A 22,136-nucleotide genomic window follows, 5' to 3' on the forward strand; every position below is an offset into this window, starting at 1 on the left:
TCTCTTCCCCCCCCGTCGCGCTCTCTCTTCCCCCCCCCCGTCGCGCTCTCTCTTCCCCCCCCCGTCGCGCTCTCTCTTCCCCCCCCCGTCGCGCTCTCTCTTCCCCCCCCGTCGCGCTCTCTCTTCCCCCCCGTCGCGCTCTCTCTTCCCCCCCGTCGCGCTCTCTCTTCCCCCCGTCGCGCTCTCTCTTCCCCCCCGTCGCGCTCCCTCTTCCCCCCCGTCGCGCTCCCTCTTCCCCCCCGTCGCGCTCCCTCTTCCCCCCCCGTCGCGCTCTCTCTTCCCCCCCCGTCGCGCTCTCTCTTCCCCCCCGTCGCGCTCTCTCTTCCCCCCCGTCGCGCTCTCTCTTCCCCCCCGTCGCGCTCTCTCTTCCCCCCCGTCGCGCTCTCTCTTCCCCCCCGTCGCGCTCTCTCTTCCCCCCCGTCGCGCTCTCTCTTCCCCCCGTCGCGCTCTCTCTTCCCCCCGTCGCGCTCTCTCTTCCCCCCGTCGCGCTCTCTCTTCCCCCCCCCGTCGCGCTCTCTCTTTCCCCCCCGTCGCGCTCTCTCTTCCCCCCCGTCGCGCTCTCTCTTCCCCCCCGTCGCGCTCTCTCTTCCCCCCCGTCGCGCTCTCTCTTCCCCCCCGTCGCGCTCTCTCTTCCCCCCCGTCGCGCTCTCTTCCCCCCCGTCGCGCTCTCTCTTCCCCCCCGTCGCGCTCTCTCTTCCCCCCCGTCGCGCTCTCTCTTCCCCCCCGTCGCGCTCTCTCTTCCCCCCGTCGCGCTCTCTCTTCCCCCCGTCGCGCTCTCTCTTCCCCCCCCGTCGCGCTCTCTCTTCCCCCCCCGTCGCGCGCTCTCTTCCCCCCCCGTCGCGCTCTCTCTTCCCCCCCCCGTCGCGCTCTCTCTTACCCCCCCCGTCGCGCTCTCTCTTACCCCCCCGTCGCGCTCTCTCTTCCCCCCCGTCGCGCTCTCTCTTACCCCCCGTCGCGCTCTCTCTTACCCCCCGTCGCGCTCTCTCTTACCCCCCGTCGCGCTCTCTCTTACCCCCCGTCGCGCTCTCTCTTACCCCCCAGTCGCTCTCTCTCTTCCCCCCAGTCGCGCTCTCTCTCTCTTCCAACAATAACATGCCCTCAAAAATCTGCCTGTCTGTATGTCTGTCTGTCCGCTATACACTCAAGTTATAGAGCGTACCTACACATATGTTATAGCAAAAGAAAGCTTATGATTAGGGGAGTGTCACAGGCGTATTTACTTTTTGGTCAGACAAAAATTGTTCCGACAGTATACAAAAAACTTTCCAAAATCCGCTCATTAGCGGTTGGCCAATCATACGGGGGAATCCGCTCATTAGCATTGAGTGACGTGAAGGTTGACCAATCCTACGGGGGGAGCGTGCTGCGTCATGGGGGGCGCTTCATGGTGTGTGTGGGTGGGGCCTAATCCTTCAAACTGCCGTTAATGCCTCACAAAATGGCGGCCGCGGGAATACTATCTCCTTCCCTCACACTCACTCTCTCTCTCTCTCTCTCTCTCTCTCCTCTGCCCTCTCTTCTTCCCCCTCTCCCTCTCTCCTTCACTTTCTCTCTCTCTCTCTCCTTCCCCCTCTCTCTCTTGCCATGAGTGCAGGACCGGGAAAACCGCGGCTTTCCAACGTGCCGTCCCCGACCGTAATCAGACACTGGAGTCCGCAGCGAAAGGCGTTCGTCTGCCGCCCGGCCAACCGGGTCCAAAGGCCCGCCGCGTTAACCATGATGAACCCCGGGCTCGCTTCCGAGTGATGGGCACCCGGCCTCCCGTTGTCGGACTGACTCCGTTCTGGTACCGAGGTGAGTCGGGCTGGGCTTGAGGCGCTAGGGAGGGACAGGGGAGGGAGGGAGACAGAGGAAAGGAGGGAGAGACAGGGGGAGGGAGAGGAGGGGGGGCGGAGGGAGAGGAGGGGGGAGGGAGGGGAGAAGAGAGTGACCAGCCCACCAGTCTCATAACCAGTTTTACAAAAAAGCCTGGGCAACGCCGGGCACCCCAGCTAGTTATAAATAAATTGTTGGCATGCCACTAAAATATGTAAATGAGTTGACCCTGTATTCATGTGTGAGGTCAGCCCATTTCAGCTCTGTACAACAGTTGGCTAAAGGTGATACTTCTGGACATATCACCTTGGATGAGTCTTTCTTGACTCTGGTCCTTCAACAGCCTGCTTGTCCGAATTTGGAAATGTCTTAAGTTTTTTCAGAGTACTCCTTCCACACATAGAATATTGAACTGTTAGATCAGTTAGTTAGAATGCTGATGAAGCTAACATTTTGGATTTATTCTCGTACAGGCCAATTAATTTTTTTTGAGGTCAGCATATTGGGCTTATTTAAGAAATAACCAGATAATGTTATGGGAAGACAATAGGGTTAATATTCTGAAAATATGGAAGAAAATGGGCCGCCTTCATCTAAACCTGTCTTGTAATTTTCAATCAATTCTTGAAACGATTCCTAGGAATGGTAAATACTTGCTAATAAAAAAATGAATGTGGTAAGAAGATCACTTTGCCCCTTCTAAGTTACTATTCATGAAATAAACATGTTTGACAGCTGCTTGCATTCATGCATGCAGCACCCTCTGTTAAAATATCTAATTCAGGCAGTAGTGGTTTATTATTTTCTGAAAGAGTTTGACAAACATTGTTTGTTTGGGAAGGGCCAGAAGGATTGTGTTATTTTTATTATACTGTAATAATGTCAAACGGAAGTGACACAAGATGCATTTTACTGCATTATATTGTACGCTTGTAAACTAATGAACAAAATAACAACTACTTGCATTTATTTGGCGCCTTTAACATAGTAAAACATCCCTCTTCACAGGAGTGGTATCAAACAAAATTTGACACTGAACCACATAAGGAGATATTAGGACAGGTGACCAAAAGCTTGGTCAAAGAGGTGGGTTTTAAGGAGCATTTTAAAGGAGACGAAAGAGGCAGAAAGGTTTAGGTAGGGAATTCTAGAGCTCAGGGCCGAGGCAGCTGAAGGCACAGCCACCAATGGTGGAGCGATTGAAATCGGGGATGCGCAAGAGGTCAGAATTAGAGGAGCGCAGAGATCTCGGCGGGTTGTGGGGCTGGAGGTGGTTACAGAGATAGGGAGGGGCGAGGCCATGGAGGGATTTGAAAACAAGGATGAGAATTTTAAAATTGAAGCATTGCTGGACTGGGAGCCAATGTAGGTCAGCGAGCACAGGGGTAATGGGTGAACAGAACTGGGTGCGAGTTAGGACATGGGCAGCAGAGTTTTAGATGAGCACAAGTTTATAGAGCGTGGAAGATGGGAGGCCAGCCAGCAACGTTCCTGCTCGGCCGCGCAGATGTCTGGGGGTCCCACGCAGCCTGGGAATGGCTTTTCAAATGGGAGCTTTTGAAAGGGTCGCGCAGCCTGTTAAAGGGACCGCGCACCCAAAAGAAAATTAGATCGAGACGGTAAACAGAGTCCGAGAGGGTGGGAGGAAATAGGGATGGTGGTGAGTGGTGGCCGGGAGTGGAATTTAACGTGGAGTCGGGGAGCACTGGTTTAGATGTCATGGTGCCTGCTGTGGTCAGTCGCTAATAAATTTTGAAAAGAGGGCCTCAAAGGGGTGTGTGGCCTTCTGTTTGCATATGCAAATAGCCTACCATCTGTACAGGGGCGGGCGCTGGATGCAGTATGGGTCGGGTGCTGGATGCGGTACGGGGCGGGGCCCTGGATGCCGGTACAGGGGGGGGCCCTGGATGCCGGTACAGGGGGGGGCCCTGGATGCCGGTACAGGGGGGGGGCCCTGGATGCCGGTACAGGGGGGGGCCCTGGATGCCGGTACAGGGGGGGGCCCTGGATGCCGGTACAGGGGGGGGGCCCTGGATGCCGGTACAGGGGCGGGCCCTGGATGCCGGTACAGGGGCGGGCCCTGGATGCCGGTACAGGGGCGGGCCCTGGATGCCGGTACAGGGGCGGGCCCTGGATGCCGGTACAGGGGCGGGCCCTGGATGCCGGTACAGGGGCGGGCCCTGGATGCCGGTACAGGGGCGGGCCCTGGATGCCGGTACAGGGGCGGGCCCTGGATGCCGTACGGGGGCGGGCCCTGGATGCGGTACGGGGGCGGGCCCTGGATGCGGTACGGGGGGGGGGGCCCTGGGCACGGTACAGGGGCGGGCGCTGGACGCGGTACGGGGCGGGCCCTGGATGCGGTACGGGGCGGGCCCTGGATGCGGTACAGGGGCGGGCCCTGGGCACCGGTACAGGGGCGGGCCCTGGGCGCTGGATGCGGTACAGGGGCGGGCCCTGGACAAGGCACAGGGGTGGGCCCTGGGCGCCGGTTCAGGGGCGGGCCCTGGGCGCCGGTACAGGGGCGGGCCCTGGGCGCCGGTACAGGGGCGGGCCCTGGGCGCCGGTACAGGGGCGGGCCCTGGGCGCCGGTACAGGGGCGGGCCCTGGGCGCCGGTACAGGGGCGGGCCCTGGGCGCCGGTACAGGGTCGGGCCCTGGGCGCCGGTCCAGGGGCGGGCCCTGGACGGCGGTCCAGGGGCGGGCCCTGGGCGGCGGTCCAGGGGCGGGCCCTGGGCGGCGGTCCAGGGGCGGGCCCTGGGCGGCGGTCCAGGGGCGGGATTTTACTAATATGGCAAGTGACGCACTTCTGATGCGGAATGTACATGTTCCCGCCAAATTTTATTCTTAGGCGTCCGTTTTACGGTTTTAGTGTCAATTAATTTGTAGGTCTATGGGGGAAAAATTCAGTTGTTTGCGCCTTCTGTTAGCGCCTTAAGAGGGTGCCAAGTGGGGCGCAAAGCAATTAGCGTCCGGGCGCAGCGATGTTTGCGTCGCTTGCGAAATTAACTAGACATTTTGCGGCGGCGCTAAACACTACCGCCACAATCTTCTGCGCCGGCAGATCGTGACGTCAGTCGAGTGCGCAATGCCCCGGTAGCGCCCCGGACTGGAAATTGAGTGGCGCCCCCTGCCTTACCACCTGCCACTAGCAACAACAGGTTGAGGGGAGAGTTATGCTGTCAGAAAGGGACTAGGGGAGCGCTATTTAAAGGCAACCACTCCCTGCCTTTTTTTGCTGGTGACATTTTTGCACCACGCATTCTGAGAGAGAGAGAGAGAGAGACTTCTGGAGAGATTCAATGCTGTGTAAAGGAGTTTAGGGTACTGAGCAGCACTTTGCAGGTTCATTTTGATTTGCCCTTGTATCGATTTAGAAGAGACTGTGGGGCTGCACTCTGAGCTCTTTCCCTGGGTCTCTCCATTGTTCTTTCCAGCAGATTTGATGTGCAGGTCTCTCCAGGCTGAGATTCAAGGCTGCAATGAGCAGGGTGTGGATGGAGAGCCAGATCGAACCCCCTCCCCTTTAAGAACTGGCCAGCGCCAGTGTGTCTGTGTTCAATCACTAACTGACATCACATGAGCTTTGCCCGCCCTCTGAGGTAGCGCCTCACTCCTCAGCCTTAGTGCCTTAAGAGAGGTGTGTAGCGCCTGATTTAGCGCTCCAATCACCTCCAGGGGCGATAAAAGCCAAGTTTGCTGTCGGAGGCGATAATTAGCGCCAGGCGCTAAACTTTGCGCACCGCCAATAATGGTGCCCCAAATGGGGCAAAACCGAATTTTTCCCCTATATGTTGAATAAAAATCTTTAAAATACATTCCTATCTGTGATGTATACTTTACTCATATTTTCATTTATTAAATACTACTTATCCCTTTCGGCTTGTTTTGAACTTTCATCTAATTTTCTTGCTCCTCCTCTTCAAGGCATTAACTCCTGCTAGAGTACGATTACAGGGGCACTGTGCAGCCTTCATTCTCTCAGCTAAGTGGGCATTCTTCCTGTGTAAACCTAGGCAATTGACCATAGGTAACATCACAGCTGAGTTTTTTTTTAAATGGACTATATTGAGGTAGAATTAATGGCTTTACTTTTACTAAGATGTAAAGATGTAATAGCAGAGCACTTGGAAAGCAGTGACAGGATCGGACAAAGTCAACATGGATTTACAAAAGGTAAATCATGCTTGACTAATCTACTGGAATTTTTTGAGGATGTAACTGGTAAAATAGATAAGGGAGAATCAGTGGATGTGGTGTATTTGGACTTTCAGAAGGCTTTCGATAAGGTCCCACATAAGAGATTAGCGTGCAAAATTAAGGCACATGGGATTGGGGGCAAGGTATTGACTTGGATAGAGAACTGGTTGGCAGACAGAAAGCAAAGAGTTGGAATAAACGGGTCGTTTTCCGAGTGGCAGGCAGTGACTAGTGGGGTACCGCAAGGATCAGTCCTAGGACCCCAGCTGTTCACAATATATATTAATGATCTGGACGAGGGAATTGGATGTAATATCTCCAAATTTGCAGACGACACAAAGCTGGGTGGGAGTGTAAGCTGTGAGGAGGATGTCGTGAAACTCCAGTACGATTTGGACAGGTTGGGTGATTGGGCAGAAACATGGCAAATGCACTATAATGTGGATAAATGTGAGGCTTGGTGGCAAAAACAGGAAGGCAGATTATTATTTGAATGGCAATAGATTGGGAGAAGGGGAAGTGCAAAGAGACTTGGGTGTTCTTGTGCACCAGTCGCTGAAGGTAAGCATGCAGGTGCAGCAGACAGTTAAGAAGGCAAATGGTATGTTGGCCTTCGTAGCAAGAGGGTTCGAGTACAGGAACAAGGATGTCTTGCTGCAGTTGTACAGGGCCTTGGTGAGACCACATCTTGAGTATTGTGTGCAGTTTTGGTCGCCTTACCTGAGGAAGGATGTTCTTGCCATGGAAGGAGTGCAGCGAAAATTCACCAGGCTGATACCTGGGATGGCAGGAATGACGTATGAGGAGAGATTGTGTCGATTGGGCTTATACTCACTGGAGTTTAGAAGATTGAGAGGGGATCTCATCGAAACCTATAAAATTCTGTCAGGCCTGGACAGACTAGATGCAGGAAGGATGTTTCTGATGGCCGGGGAGTCCAGAACCAGGGGTCATAGTCTAAGGATAAGGGGTAAGCCATTTAGGACTGAAATGAGGAATTTCTTCACCCAGAGAGTGGTGAACTTGTGGAATTCTCTGCCACAGAGGGCGGTGGAGGCCAGTTCATTATTAATATATTCAAGAAAGAGTTGGATATATTTCTTAAGGCTAAAGGGATCAAGGGATATGGGGAGAAGGCAGGGACAGGGTACTGAATTTGGATAATCAGCCATGATCTCATTGAATGGCGGAGCAGGCTCGAGGGTCCGAATGGCCTACTCCTGCTCCTATTTTCTATGTTTCTATATGTTACTAATTAATTTAAGTGAGGCAGATAAAGTAAGATAAATATACATGGGTAAACAAATTAAAATAAACGGTTGGTAGGGAGGGACTCGTATTTTGTTTCCTTTCATCCAGAAAGTAGTAATTAAAAAAGAAAGCGTTTGACTCATCTGGTGACGGGACCAATTTATTTGGTATGGTCTGTCTGTTTTAGTTTCAGTGTTCGTTCTACTAAGTGTCCTGTTACCCACTTTGTCCAACCTGTTTTTTGTGCATCCATACAGCGGCACCATGTTGATGTATAAAAAACTACTTAACAGTTATGGAGCACAATAGCTTAAGAAGTTTAAGGGCTGAGTTAAACTCCGCCCCCCCCCCCCACCTCCGTACACCAGGAATGGGGGGGGGGGGGGGCGCATCGGTGGGGGGAGGTATTTGCCCCTCACCATTTTCACTTACCAGTCTCGGGCACAGGAAGGCTGCCTGCCCCAGAGTGCAAAATGCAGGTCCATCACTGCCCATTTTTGCTATTTCAGTCATGCATAATCAACTAAACAGAATCAAGTTATGCGTTTGATCATATTTCGGCTCAATTGTCTGAATTCCTATTGCAATTGCTTTAAAAATAGAAGTACAGTACAAGAAAATATGTTAATATTCTTTCTAAACACTTCTTCCTACCTCCCAAAAATGTTAGAATCAATCCCAACCCAAATTCATAATTTTTAAAGCAATTATGAGTTACTAATATGAAAAGTGTATTCAATATTTTGAATATTTTGTGAACTGCATGTATTTTTTCTCGGTCATTTTTACTACAGCTGAAACAACTTGCATTTATATAATGGGGTCAATTTTCCCAAAGCTGTCGGGAAGAAGGCGGGACTACAACTTTCGGGTTTTTGACAGATGAAATATCAGTGTTTCACAGCTGTTTGAAGCTGCCAAACACTGACAGTCTGAGTTCTAACATGAGTCCTTCTGCACAGACTCAGTTAGAACTCTCAGCAGCACTGAGTCCACATTGGTACCAACGACATAGGTAAAAAGAGGGATGAGGTCCTGCAGCAAGAATTTAGGGAGCTAGGTGAAGGATTAAGGAGCAGGACCTCAAAGGTTGTAATCTCTGGATTACTCCCGGTGCCACGTGCTAGTAAGTATAGGAATAGGAAGATAGAACAGATGAATGCGTGGCTAAAGGGATGGTGCAAGGGGGAGGGCTTTAGTTTCCTGGATCACTGGGTCTGCTTCTGGGAAAGGTGGGACTTGTACAAGTCGGACGGTTTACACCTGAACCGGGGGGAACCAATATCCTTGCGGGTAGGTTTGCTAGCACTGCTGGGGAGGGTTTAAACTAACTTGGCAGGGGGTTGGGGTACAGAGTGGAGCTATAGTAGGGGGTGATTTACGGCCAAATACAGAGGGAAAAACAAGTCAGCTGGGAAGGCAGAGCAAATATGTGAAGGCAAAAGAGAATATGGCAGGGCTGGAAGGCATTTATTTTAATGCAAGGAGTCTTGCAAATAAGGTGGATGAACTGAAGTTGTTGTTGAACACATGGGAGTACGATATTGTTGCTATCACGGAGACATGGTTGAGGGAGGGTCAGGACTGGCAGCTCAATATTCCGGGGTATAGAATCTTCAGGCGAGACAGAGGGGGGTGTAAAAGGGGAGGGGGTGTTGCAATATTAATTAAGGAGTCAATTACTGCTGTAAGGAGGGATGATATATTAGCGGGTTCCTCTAATGAGGCCATATGGGTAGAACTTAAAAACAAAAAGGGGGCAAGCACTTTGCTGGGAGTGTACTATAGGCCTCCAAACAGTCAGGGGGAGATAGAGGAACAGATATGTAGGCAAATCTCCGAGAAGTGCGAAAATAATAGGGTAATAATAGTGGGGGATTTCAACTTCCCCAATATAAATTGGGACAGTCAGAGTGTGAAAGGCTTAGAGGGTGCAGAATTCTTAAAGTGCATCCAGGAGAGCTTTTTGAGCCAACATGTCGAAAGTCCTACAAGAGAGGGGGCGGTACTGGACCTAATTCTGGGGAATGTAGCCGGGCAAGTGGTGGAAGTGTCAGTAGGAGAGCATTTTGGCGACAGTGACCATAATTCGGTGAGATTTAAGGTGGTCATGGAAAAAGACAAAGACGGCCCGGAAATAAGGGTTCTAAATTGGGGGAAGGCCGATTTTAATATGATAAGGCAGGATCTGGCCAATGTGGACTGGGAGCAGCTGCTTATAGGAAAATCCACATCAAAACAGTGGGAGACTTTCAGAAGGGAAATAGAGTACAACGCCAACATGTTCCTGTAAAGGTCAAGGGTGGGACCAACAAGCAAAGGGAACCTTGGATGACAAGGGATATACAGAAATGCATTAGAAATAAGAGGGGGGCTTTTGGCAGTTACAAAAGACTAAAGACAGAAGAAGCCCTAGAGGAGTATAAAAAGTGCAGGGGCATATTTAAAAAAGAAATTAGGAGGGCGAGGAGGGGCCATGAAATAACACTGGCGAGCAAAATAAAGGAAAACCCTAAGATGTTTTATAAGTATATTAAGGGCAAGAGGATAACCAGGGAAAGGGTAGGGCCCATTAGGGACCAAAGTGGCAATCTGTGTGTAGAGCCAGAGGATGTAGGCGGGGTTTTAAATGAATTTTTTGCATCTGTGTTCACTATGGAGAAAGACGATGCAGACATAGAAATCGGGCAAGGGGACTGTGACATACTTGAACATATTAGCATCGAGAGGGAGGAGGTGCTAGCGGTTCTGGCGGGCCAAAAAGTGGATAAATCCCCAGGCCCGGACGAGATGTATCCCAGGCTGCTGTGGGAGGCAAGGGAGGAGATTGCAGGGGCTCTGACACTAATTTTCAGAACCTCTCTGGCCACAGGGGATGTACCAGAGGACTGGAGAACAGCTAACGTAGTACCATTATTCAAGAAAGGTAGCAGGGATAAACCAGGGAATTACAGGCCAGTGAGTCTAACATCTGTGGTGGGGAAATTATTGGAAAAAATTCTGAGGGACAAAATTAATCTCCACTTGGAGAGGCAAGGATTAATCGGGGATAGTCAGCATGGCTTTGTCAAGGGTAAATCATGTCTAACAAATCTGATCGAATTTTTCGAGGGGGTGACTAGTGGGGTGGATGAGGGAAATGCTGTGGATGTGGTGTACATGGACTTCAGTAAAGCTTTTGACAAAGTCCCGCATAGGAGACTGGTCAAGAAGGTAAGAGCCCATGGGATCCAGGGTGCCTTGGCGCGTTGGATCCTAAACTGGCTGAGTGGCAGGAGGCAGAGGGTGATGGTCGAAGGTTGCTTTTGTGACTGGAAGCCTGTGTCCAGTGGGGTACCTCAGGGATCGGTGCTGGGTCCCTTATTGTTTGTGATCTACATAAATGATTTGGATGAAAATGTAAAAGGTATGATCAGTAAGTTCGCAGATGACACGAAAATTGGTGGGGTGGTAAATTGCGAGGAGGAAAGCCTCCGGCTACAGGACGATATAAACGGGTTGGTCAGATGGGCGGAAAAGTGGCAAATGGAATTTAACCCTGAAAAGTGCGAGGTGATGCATTTTGGACGGACAAATAAGGCAAGGGAATACACAATGAGTGGTAGGACCCTAGGAAGTACAGAGGGTCAGAGGGACCTTGGTGTACATGTACATAGATCCCTGAAGGCAGCGGAGCAGGTAGATAAGGTGGTTAAAAAGGCATATGGGATACTTGCCTTCATTAGCCGAGGCATAGAATATAAGAGCAGGGAGGTTATGATGGAGCTGTACAAAACGCTGGTGAGGCCACAGCTGGAGTACTGTGTGCAGTTCTGGTCGCCTCACTATAGGAAGGATGTGATTGCTTTGGAGAGGGTGCAGAGAAGATTCACCAGGATGTTACCTGGGATGGAGCGCCTCAGCTATGAAGAGAGGCTGGACAGGCTGGAGTTGTTTTCCTTGGAGCAGAGAAGGCTGAGGGGGGACCTGATTGAGGTGTACAAAATAATGAGGGGCATAGATAGGGTAGATAAAGAGGAACTTTTCCCCTTAGTGGGGGGGTCAATAACAAGGGGGCATAGATTCAGGGTAAGGGGCAGGAGATTTAGAGGGGATTTGAGGAGGAACTTTTTCACCCAGAGGGTGGTTGGAATGTGGAACTCAATGCCTGAAAGGGTGGTGGAGGCAGGAACCCTCACAACATTCAAGAAGCATTTGGATGAGCACTTGAAATGCCATTGCATACAAGGCTATGGACCAAATGCTGGAAAATGGGATTAGACTGGACAGGGATGGATGGGCGGCGCAGACACGATGGGCCAAAGGGCCTCTTTCTGTGCTGTAAAACTCTATGACTCTATGACACTCAAAGCTGAAGGCTGTCACTTTTCACAGATCGCAGCCATTCAGCTTTAAGTGCCGGCTGAGTGATGCGCTCCCGACGCCTGCAGGAAGAAAGGCTGTTATGGTAAGTACAGGTAAGTAAAAGTTCTTTACACACTTTAGACACACCAAACACACTTACCTTTGCACTCATGCACCCATCACTCACTTAAACACTGACATCGCGACCCCTCCAACTCCTTCAACCCAACGGCCCGCCTGCTCTAACCTGGCGTGGTTTGGAGCCGTCGGGAATCCCACACGACACCCCTCAAAATAGGGATTAGGTTAAAAACTGCCTGTTAACTACCTGTTAACAGGCAGTTAATTGGCACTAATCCCTTCCCGCCTGGGGTCGGCGGGTCCCAGTGCGGGGTGGGTACTCGCCGCCTCTGAAACTTGCGTGGAGCGGGGTTTTGGGCGGGATGGTGTCGGGACCCCCGAATTCGGGATTTTCCCGTGCCACACGCCTGAAACCCTGCCTGACGGCTCCAGGAAAATCGACCCCAATGTGTTTAACACAGAAAAAGCCCCAAAGGTGGAAGGAAAAAAATGAACACCAAGCCAAAGAAGGAGATATTAGCAGGTGTGATGAAAAGCCTGGTCAAAGAGGTGGGGTTTAAGGGGGGTCTTAAAGGAGGTGAGGCAAGGATAGGAAGATGGTGGCTTCAGTCTTCCCCAATGCTGGCTGGAGGAAATTGTGGCAATAACATGTTTAATGAGAAAGGAAGGTTGGAGATGGGGTGGAATTTTACAAAGTAAGAGGGGTTGTGGTTGGGTTTTTGAGGAGAAGGTGATAAGAGATCGAACCATTTACAAACATTAGCTAGGAGGGACTAGGAAGGGAAGTTGGGTTAAAGTACCTCAACCATAATTGCAAATAAAAATAATGCTGATTTCTATTTCTGTTTCTATTTAGTAATTTGAAAAAATAGATACTAAGGAAATGCTTCCTGAGCTACCCACTCCCCCCAAACCACAGTATTTTGTGTCAATTCTAAGCTTCTCAAAACAATCAGAAATCTACTGTTTCTGACGTACAAAACAGGAAAATGTAATTTGCACATGTAGAGTCTGTTTAAAAAAAACTAAGCCTGCGATTATTATTAACTTTATTATGGTTATGTTTATGTTAATATACTACAAGCCACATTGTTGAATGTTTAAATGTCTTAATCCAAATGTACACTCTCGGGAGCCGCAAGCCTACATTTCGTTGTACTGCACTTGTGCACTAACAATGACAATAAAAGTTGATTTGATTTGATTTGATTTGATGTTCAAGGAAACTTTGTATTAATTCTAACAAAAGCATGTTTCAGCTCTCTGATTACTCTCTCCAGCAATGACTAATAATTAAGCTTTGAAAGTTTAATCTTCTCAATTGTGATCTCATCGGGACAATCCTGAAACCAAACCCAGAAGTAGAGTTATTACAGTATCATTTGACTAACAGCATGGAATGATCATTTGTTCAGCAACACAGAATGATGATTTACAGCATTGAATCACGCATATTGTGACATCATTGTTTTATCAAACATACAAGTTTCATTGTAACCAGTGTGAGAGGCGTGCAGACCTCCATGCAGAACACTAGCCATTTTGCTATGGAAAAGTGCCAGTGGAATTCTTGACCACAAAACTGATTTAAGTGTTGCTCCCAGCAACAAAATCAAATATTGTGACAGCAGTTTTTGAGGTAGACTACTTTATTTTTGCATCCTGGACTTGTCGGACTAATCTAGTTGAATTTTTTTGAGGAGGTCACTAGCATGGTGGATAAGGGAGCCCCTATGGATGCTGTCTTTCAGATGTTATTTCTAGTTAATTCTTTGCAAAATTGCAAGTTGACAGCTCTAAAAAAAATTTTTTTAAATTGGATGAAAACTGAGGATTGTGGAGCAGCACAACTCACCGTAAAATATGCAAGTGCATTATCATCATTCACCTGATCACAGCATGGACGCACACTATACCCGGTCAAACAGAGGTAAAGGGGACTGTTGTTAGGCTTTTTAAACTCTTTAGGGGCAAAATTGGGTCACGCCCCCTTTGGGGCGCTAACTTCGCCGGGGCGCTACTTTTAGCGCGCTGAAAATATTAGCGCCCTCGCGCCCGAAATTCAGCGGTAGCGCCCTAAGAGGGAGGCGGGGTGCTTCCAATATTGGGGTACTGCGAGTGAATATCGCGGCGCTATGTGCCACAGCACCACACACAGCGGCACATCACGCCGCAGTACTGCAGGCCTTCCTCCCCTTATTAAAGGGGAGGGGCCTAGCGCAGCACGACCCGGGATCGGAGTGCCAGCAAAAGAGCCTGGCACTCAAGAGAAGTGCCGGGCACATGGAGCGCAGCTGGCACCCCACGGGGGTGCTTCACAGGAGGCTGGGGACAGCAGTGGAGGCAGGTGTTGGCAGGCGACTAGCAACAAAAATGGCGGTCTGGCACTTCCTCTTTAATTTGCGCTGCCCTGGCCGTAGGTAGACCCACTTGACCCTGTCGAACATAGCGCCCGGTGGTAAGTCAGGGGATTCTATCGAAGCTTGCAGCCGGGGCGCGAGCGGGGCGCTGCGCACGGCGATGACATCATCACTGGAGCCACAGTGCCGCGGCCACTAACGGTTACCGCCACTGCTAACCTCCCGCTGAATTTTTCGGGAGGCGTTAGCGGTGCCACGCCCGGGCGCTAGTTGCTCTGTGCCCCGTTAGCGTCCTCTTAGGAGCAAATCAACCGAATTTTTCCCCCTTTATTCGGAGTGTCTATTGACACCACTGTGTCAGCCAATGAGTTGGAGGTGGGATGGGACTTATGGCAGGACTTGCAGCAAGAAGTGTATTTTACAGTGCATTTTGGTTGTCTGAGTGAAAACATTCTTCACAAGAATCCTTTGAGAAGTCAAAATGACTTCTGTAGTTGATACTTTATCTTAATGATGTGCTGTTTAATGAATCTACCTGTACAACAATATAATTTGAACCCCATTTTGGGGTCTTCGATTGTGAGTATTTGTTAAGTTAGACCAGAAGTATTCTTTTAAGGCCCTCAACGCTCACATCAGGAGATTGCATGATAGAGTGATAGTTTCAAGTCAAATAAATACTGTTTTCTAGATACTAATTACTTTTGTTTTATTTTGGCTGTCACAGAGTGCAAACATTCTTCACAAGAATTCTTCAAGAAGTCAAAACCAGGCCCAGCTACCTTTCTGACTGCAGCAAGACTTTCTTCTATGTTGAATGGCAGAGAAGAAATTTATGCTAACTGTATGGTTGTAGATCAGGTAAGACCTACCAAAATGTTTGTTCTACTTCCAAAGGAAGCTGAAGTCATTGACGAATAATTTAAATAAACTAAATGGTCATGCTGGTTCATGCTGCACCTTAATATTAATGACACACACTTATTTATTCTTAACTGGAGTTAAAGTGAGGAAGTAATTATAAAATAGCTCCCTGATAAATTAACTTAATCATCTTGTTCTGCAGTTGCAGTTCTCACTGTCAATGATGCAGAATAAAGTGAAGTAAAAGAATGTTGTCATAGGACCTGTGGTGGCAAAGTGGTAAAATCTGAGTTTGTGTCTGGAATTCTCAACTCGGCGAGATCTTGATCTTACAGGAGATTAAGAGAGTACAGAACTGGAAAGACTCTGCAGCCCATCAGGCCATTTCCAAAAACTCAATCCTATAGTCACTCACTACCTCAAATATCCATCCAATACCTGGGTCCCAGCTGGAGCCTCCTGCCACTTGTCTGTGCTCCCACCCATCGGCCAGGCTGCCAGTTTGACCACTTGTCAGGCTGAAATCTGCAGCAGATTATTTAAATGAGACCCATCCATTAAGATCGACAGGACCTCCACGTCCCTGGCCTTGCTGGGTTTTTCCCACGCACCCCCCCCCCCCCCCCCCCCCCTGCCTTCCAGTTAATATCGGGGCCCATGTGTCTCTGTCAGTGCCAGTCTGTTTTATGTGTAGTGTGAAATGGCTTTTTGTTGCTGAATAAAATTTAATGAAGCAATTTTAATATCTTTATGCTTTCACTTTGGTAAACTTGGATTGTGGTTGACATTAGGCTAGAAATTTTCCATATAGCATATAAAAACATGGAGAGCACCTTAGGACAGAGAAGCAGGAGTGGATTTTAGTACTTTGTAATTACAAAGAAACATTATAACATTTGGTATTTTATATATATTATTTATTTGGAAATGCTTAGGTTTATGTGGCTGTGCACTGCTTGTACTTCACTTGAAGGTAGAGTACTTTGTCTGATGATGGTCATGCCAGGTGCATTGAAGAGCATGCTGGTGATATTAACACGGCCTGTGATGCTTTCCTACTATTAGGAATATGGAGGGACAGATAAGACTGAGTATTTGTGCTATGGGAAGATATATCAGTAGCATGCAGTGTGCAGTAAAAACAATTTTTCTGCAATGCACAAATCATTTAATAGAGGTTTTTAAACTTATGAAGTGTTTTAATATGGTCAATAGGAGAAGAATATTTCCTGCATTTGGGGAGTTAGTAAAGAAAGGTCATTGATTTAAAACTGTCACTGAAAGTGAGGAATCATTTCTTTTACCGAGAAAGTTATTGGAGCATGAATTGCTTTGCTGCAGGGAATAGTTGAGGCAAAGACCATTGTGTCTTTTAAAGAGAAAGCAGATAAATATTTGAAGCAGAAGGAATTTCATGGTTATGGTGAGGCGCTGAGGCAGTGGGATTAGTTTTGGATTGCTCTAGCATAGGGCTGGCAAAGTCACAGTGGGCCGAAGGAACGCCTTCTGTGCTGTGAAGCCCTGGTTCTGTGGTTAATATAATTACTTATTGCACACAGCCTTTGTGACTGAATTTCTGGTGGCCCACTGTAAAATAGAAGAGATTCAAAATTGTGAAAGTTCCTCTTGGCTACCTGTCTGAACCATGTGATCTAGACTGTTGCATCAGGGCACTATGAATAACAGAGGGTGCACAAGTATGATCATTATATAAATTTAAAACAGAATACATTTAGCAACTGAAGTACTATGTTATGTTGCACTGCATTGTAACTTCAGTCCTTCTATTTATTGCTGTTAATGAAATGTGCTCTTCTCCTTGACCTCTTTAGGTTGATGAGGGTGGTACAAACTATAATATTAACGATGTTACCACTGGAAGTACCAGTACTGATAACACACTGTGCGGAAAACCATCTGAGGACCAACTTGGCCAAGCTTATAACGCCCCTCAATCTAAGGAGTCTAATGTATCTGCATCAGTAGAGGATAATATATGTAGGAAACTAACAAGTGAATATCCTGAGGACCAAATAGATACCACAATTCATAAGGAAGATCAGGATAATTTTGTGGAACAAGTTTCTGATTTGTCTTCACCTGAGAGTATTTTATGTCGATCAATGCTGCTATCTCGGCACCATGGCTGTGTCAAAGCAGAAAGTCCTTCCACAAGCATCAACAGTAAGCAAAGGTATGATATTTTATTTTTGTGATAAATTTGATTCAAATAGATTATTATCGACCATTTCTAAAATTTGGTTGATCCAATTACATTTTATTTTATGCAAAACATTATTAGTGGGATGGTTTTAGGTTCTGTTGCTATTCAAGTACTTTGGCATAATTGTGTGTTGTGGGAAAGATGGTGATGGGAGGAAATGGTTAAAAAAAGCAATTGTAATCATGGTATTTGTGTACAGCAGTAATTAAAAAATTTCTTACCAACTTGGAGTAACTTCTGGCTGTTTGTCTTTGACTTAATTCCAGTAGCTTCTATTTATTATTCTCTATGGTTAGCTCCCTGTCGGTATTATTTTTCTATGCATAGTTTTAAATAAAGAAACCTACTGTCATAAAATATTTTTTTTAAAGTTTAGTGTCATATGGGCTTTTCTGCTCCCACTTGATATTGGGACTTTGTTCTGAATCACACCTCTGTTATTAACCAGAAGAGGTAAGAGGGGGACTGAGGTAAAACAATAAGGATGTTTAAGGAGGTTTTAAATGAATACTTTGCATCTGTGTTCACTATGGAGAAGGGTGATGTAGGCATAGAAATCAGGCAGGGGGATTGTGATATTACTTGAACAAATTAGTATTGAGAGGGAGGAGGTACTAGCGGTTTTAGCAGGCTTAAAAGTGGATAAATCCCCAGACCCAGACGAGATGTATCCCAGGCTGCTGTGCGAGTCAAGGGAAGAGATTGCAGGGGCTCTGACACAAATTTTCAAAAGCTCTCTGGCCACAGGGGAGGTGCCAGAGGACTGGAGAACAGCTAATGTAGTACCATTGTTCAAGAAGGGTAGTAGGGATAAACCAGGGAATTACAGGCCAGTAAGCCTAACATCAGTGGTAGGGAAATTATTGGAAAAAATTTTGAGGGACAGAATTAGTCTCCACTTGGAGAGGCAGGGATTAATCAGGAATAGTCAGCATGGCTTTGTCAGGGGGAGATCATGTCTGACCAATTTGATTGAATTTTTCGAGGGGGTGACTAGGTGTGTGGATGAGGGTAGTGCAGTTGATGTAGTCTACATGGACTTCAGTAAGGCTTTTGACAAAGTCCCACATGGGAGACTGGTCAAGAAGGTAAGAGCCCATGGGATCCAGGGCAATTTGGCACATTGGATCCAAAATTGGCTTAGTGGCAGGAGGCAGAGGGTGATGGTTAAAGGTTGTTTTTGTGACTGGAAGCCTGTGTCCAGTGGTATACCGCAGGAATCGGTGCTGGGTCCTTTACTGTTTGTAGTGTACATTAATGATTTAGGTATGAATGTAGGAGGTATGATCAGTAAGTTCGCAGATGACACGAAAATTGGTGGAGTGGTAAATAGCGAGGAGGGAAGCCTCAGGCTACAGGACGATATAGACGGGATTGTTAGATGGGCAGAACATTGGCAAATGGAATTTAACCCTGAAAAGTGTAAGGTGATGCATTTTGGGAGGACTACCAAGGCAAGGGAATACACAATGAATGGTAGGACCCTAGGAAGGACAGAGGATCAGAGGGACCTTGGTGTGCATGTACATAGATCCCTGAAGGCAGCAGGACAGGTAGATAAGGTGGTTAAAAAGGCATATGGGATACTTGCCTTCATTAGCTGAGGCATAGAATATAAGAGCAGGGAGGTTATGATGGAACTATACAAAACGCTAGTTAGGCCACAGCTGGAATACTATGTGCAGTTCTGGTCGCCACACTATAGGAGGGATGTGATTGCATTGGAGAGGGTGCAAAGGAGATTCACCAGGATGTTACCTGGGCTGGAGCACTTCAGCTATGAAGAGGGACTGGACAGGCTGGGGTTGTTTTCCTTAGAGCAGAGAAGGCTGAGGGGGGACCTGATTGAGGTGTACAAAATTATGAGGGGCATAGATAGGGTAGATAGAAAGGAACTTTTCCCCTTAGTAGAGGGGTCAATAACCAGGGGGCATAGTTTCAAGGTAAGGGGCAGGAGGTTTAGAGGGGATTTGAGGAAAAACTTTTTCACCCAGAGGGTGGTTGGAATCTGGAACTCACTGCCTGAAAGGGTGGTAGAGGCAGGAACCCTCACAACATTCAAGAAGTATTTAGATAAGCACTTGAAAAGCCATAGCATACAAGGCTACGGACCAAGTGCTGGAAAATGGGATTAGAATAGACAAGGCCTGATGGCCGGCGTGGACACGATGGGCCGAAGGGCCTCTTTCTGTGATGTATAACTCTATGGCCTAGAAATTCGGTTGGTAGCGCCAGCGATTAGCGCCTAAAGAGCCCGAGAATTGGGGCGTTACCCAATTTTCGGGCGGGTGCTGTGAATACAGCACCACCTCCCATATTGAGTATGATTTTAGCGCCGGCGCTAACTCTTTGCGCCCGCCCGCGGGCGCAGGCAGATCATGACGTCATTTCAGTGTGCAACGCCATTTTTGCGCCCCGGACTGGATATTCGGTGGCGCCCGCAACCTTTCCACCTGGCGCTATTAGTGACAGTTGGATGGAGCGTTCCCAGGCCCTTCTCGGACTCGGGGGGCGCTATTTAAAGGGGACAGCACTAGTATAAAAGCTGCAGCCATTTGGGCTGGCCATCCTGATCGTTGCTGGAGAGAGTTACTGACCTTCTGTTGGACAGTAATTTTCTCATTGAGCCTTCGGAGGCACTGGCACTGGCAGCTTGAGGGCCCGGCTCCCGAGCTGGTGATGCAGCATCTGAAAGCAGGGAGGTGGAAGAGTGGCTTTAGCAAAAGGACAGGTTCGCAGCAAAGGATGCCAGATTGCGGCAAGGCTATGACATGGGTCTACAGTGAGAAAGCATGCTGGCGGGGGAACAAGTAGAAGGAGACAGTTGTAAGAGGTGAGAACCTTACCATCGCTGTCGACAATGGGGTCGGTAGCTGCAGTGGTTACAGGACCACTCAGACATCCTCCAAGAATCTGGTGGACTCTCTCCTCGAGATCCGTGAGAGCGACCACTTGTGGAGGTCCTCCACCGGTGCGAAGCTGGTCTTTGCCAATCCTCGCCAGCATGGACTGCAGGGGAAAGGAGGGGAAGTTATGTTACCTGATGCCCTGAGTGATCATCTCATGCCCCCCATGGTGCAAGAGCCCTTACATGATGCCTTGAGTCAAATGTGCATGTGTGTGCCCAGAAAGGGCCATGGGTGCTTGCTGGCAGATGGCCAATGGGGCACAGGCCACCCTGTAGCCATAAAGTCAGGTGCAAATGAAGGGATGCAGAAGTTTGCAGGAACAACACCCACCCTCACGACCCGAGTGAGGTCGTTGAATTTCTTTCTGCATTGGACAGGGCTCCTGGTCACCATGCTGCTGGAGTTGACCCTCTGGCATACATCCCTCCAAGCTCGTCAGTAGTCCTTATGATTCGGCCTCCTGCCATTGCCTGGGTAGAGAACATCTCGCCGGTGCTCCACTGCGGCCACCAATTGCTCCAGAGCCTCATTGCTGAAGCGCTCTGCTCTCTGTCTCACCTTCTCCATCTGGTCCAAGTTTTTATCGCCAGAGAAGGGCCTGCGCCGATTCTGAGGCCTGCAAGGCGCAGAGTGTGGATGCTGAAGCTGACTGACCCACCCCTTTAAGAGCTGGCCGGCGCCTGGAAGTCTCGTGGTCATTGGTAATTGAGAGCACGTGCGCTGAGCCCGTCTGCTCCGATATTGGGTTGCGCCGGAAGTTTAGCGCCTTAGGAGTCCCGTGTAATGCCTGAATTCGCGCCTCAATCACCTTTAGGGGCGATGCAACCCAATATCGCGCCAGGCGACGATAAGTTTCGTCTGGCTATAAACTTTGCGCAGCGCCAGTTCTAACGCCTCAAGCCGGGCTATACCCAATTTCTAGGCCTATGACTCTAAGCAGACAGTAAGATCATGAAACTGTGCACCTGATCAAGCAGAACCATGTTAGGGAGAAATCTTTGTATAATTAATTTGTATGTGGGAGTTAAACTAATACAGTACATAGAATAAGGCAGACCATACCTAATCCAGGGGGAATTTTAACTGGCAGCAGGTTTCCGTTGGGAAACCGTTGGGTTCAATTAGTTTCCCGCCCGCTCATGGCAGTATGAGACCACAGCAATTTTAACCACCGGGTGTCATTAACATGCTGTTGGTCAACTTTTCACGTGGAACCGCGGGAATTAGGCATGAAGTGGTTGTTGACTGCCAGAAATTTAGACAGCCCTTGCACTAGTAAGTGTGGGGAAGCGGGTTCCGGGGGGTGGGAGGTGGTGTGGGGGGAGTCTTGCGGTAGGGAAACTGGGGAGGGGGGTGGAGAGTCCAGGGCAGGAGAGGCCTAAACCTTCCTTGTTGGGCCTGGAAGAGCACTCCTGCTTCTCCTAGCCCTATAAAGGAAAGTAAAAACCTTACTTGGAGGGACTCCATCCTCCTGATCCTCTTCATGCTGGCCATAACCTGGCGGAAAAGCCACAGTGGCTCCCACACTCAGACTTAAGTTAAAATTGCTGTTGGGACCCATGATATCATCGGACCCCGAGCAGTGTATGTGAATTAGCACCCCGCCGGCTTTGAGTTGGCGATTTAGCCGCCTGTTCAGAAGCGACCCTTAAAATCAGAAACAGCGGGATCTGGATGGCTTTCCGGTGGATAAGTAACCTCGGGCATTTTAACTGCACCCCTGCCTGGTTTCTGCCGGGCAGGAAGGGTTAAAATTTCCCCCCACCGAACATTTCTCATTTGTTCAAGCTCCATGTACAAATTAATTATACCAAAGTCATACAAAACACTGGAAGTGAGAAGATTTATGACTTAAGAGTGTCATAGATGGAGAGTGAAGTAGTTGACTAAGAGACTAGGGTCCTGAATTTAAATAAAGGAAACGACGATGGTATGAGGCGCGAGTTGGGTAGGATTGATTGGGGAATGTTACTCAAAGGGTTGACGGTGGATAGGCAATGGCAAACATTTAAAGATCGCATGGATGAACTACAGAATTTGTTCATCCCTGTTTGGCATAAAAATAAAACAAAAAAGGTGACTCAACCGTGGC

At 48.7% G+C, this 22,136-nt stretch overlaps 1 protein-coding gene across 5 annotated transcripts in view; it reads left to right on the top strand.

Annotated features, from left to right (window-relative positions):
• Positions 1 to 22,136, top strand: part of arhgef28a (Rho guanine nucleotide exchange factor (GEF) 28a) — a 678,106-nt gene that overhangs the window by 330,469 nt on the left and 325,501 nt on the right. For all 5 annotated transcript variants that reach the window (XM_085990347.1, XM_085990327.1, XM_085990336.1 and 2 more), the window contains 2 exons: positions 14,775 to 14,908; positions 16,744 to 17,105. In XM_085990347.1, coding sequence (XP_085846473.1) covers positions 14,775 to 14,908; positions 16,744 to 17,105 — 496 coding nt within the window. The remainder of the gene's footprint in view (positions 1 to 14,774; positions 14,909 to 16,743; positions 17,106 to 22,136) is intronic.

This window comes from Somniosus microcephalus, chromosome 1 (assembly GCF_052327205.1).
Source record: "Somniosus microcephalus isolate GS21.2 chromosome 1, FLI_Smic_1.0, whole genome shotgun sequence".
Taxonomy (NCBI): Eukaryota; Metazoa; Chordata; class Chondrichthyes; order Squaliformes; family Somniosidae; genus Somniosus; species Somniosus microcephalus.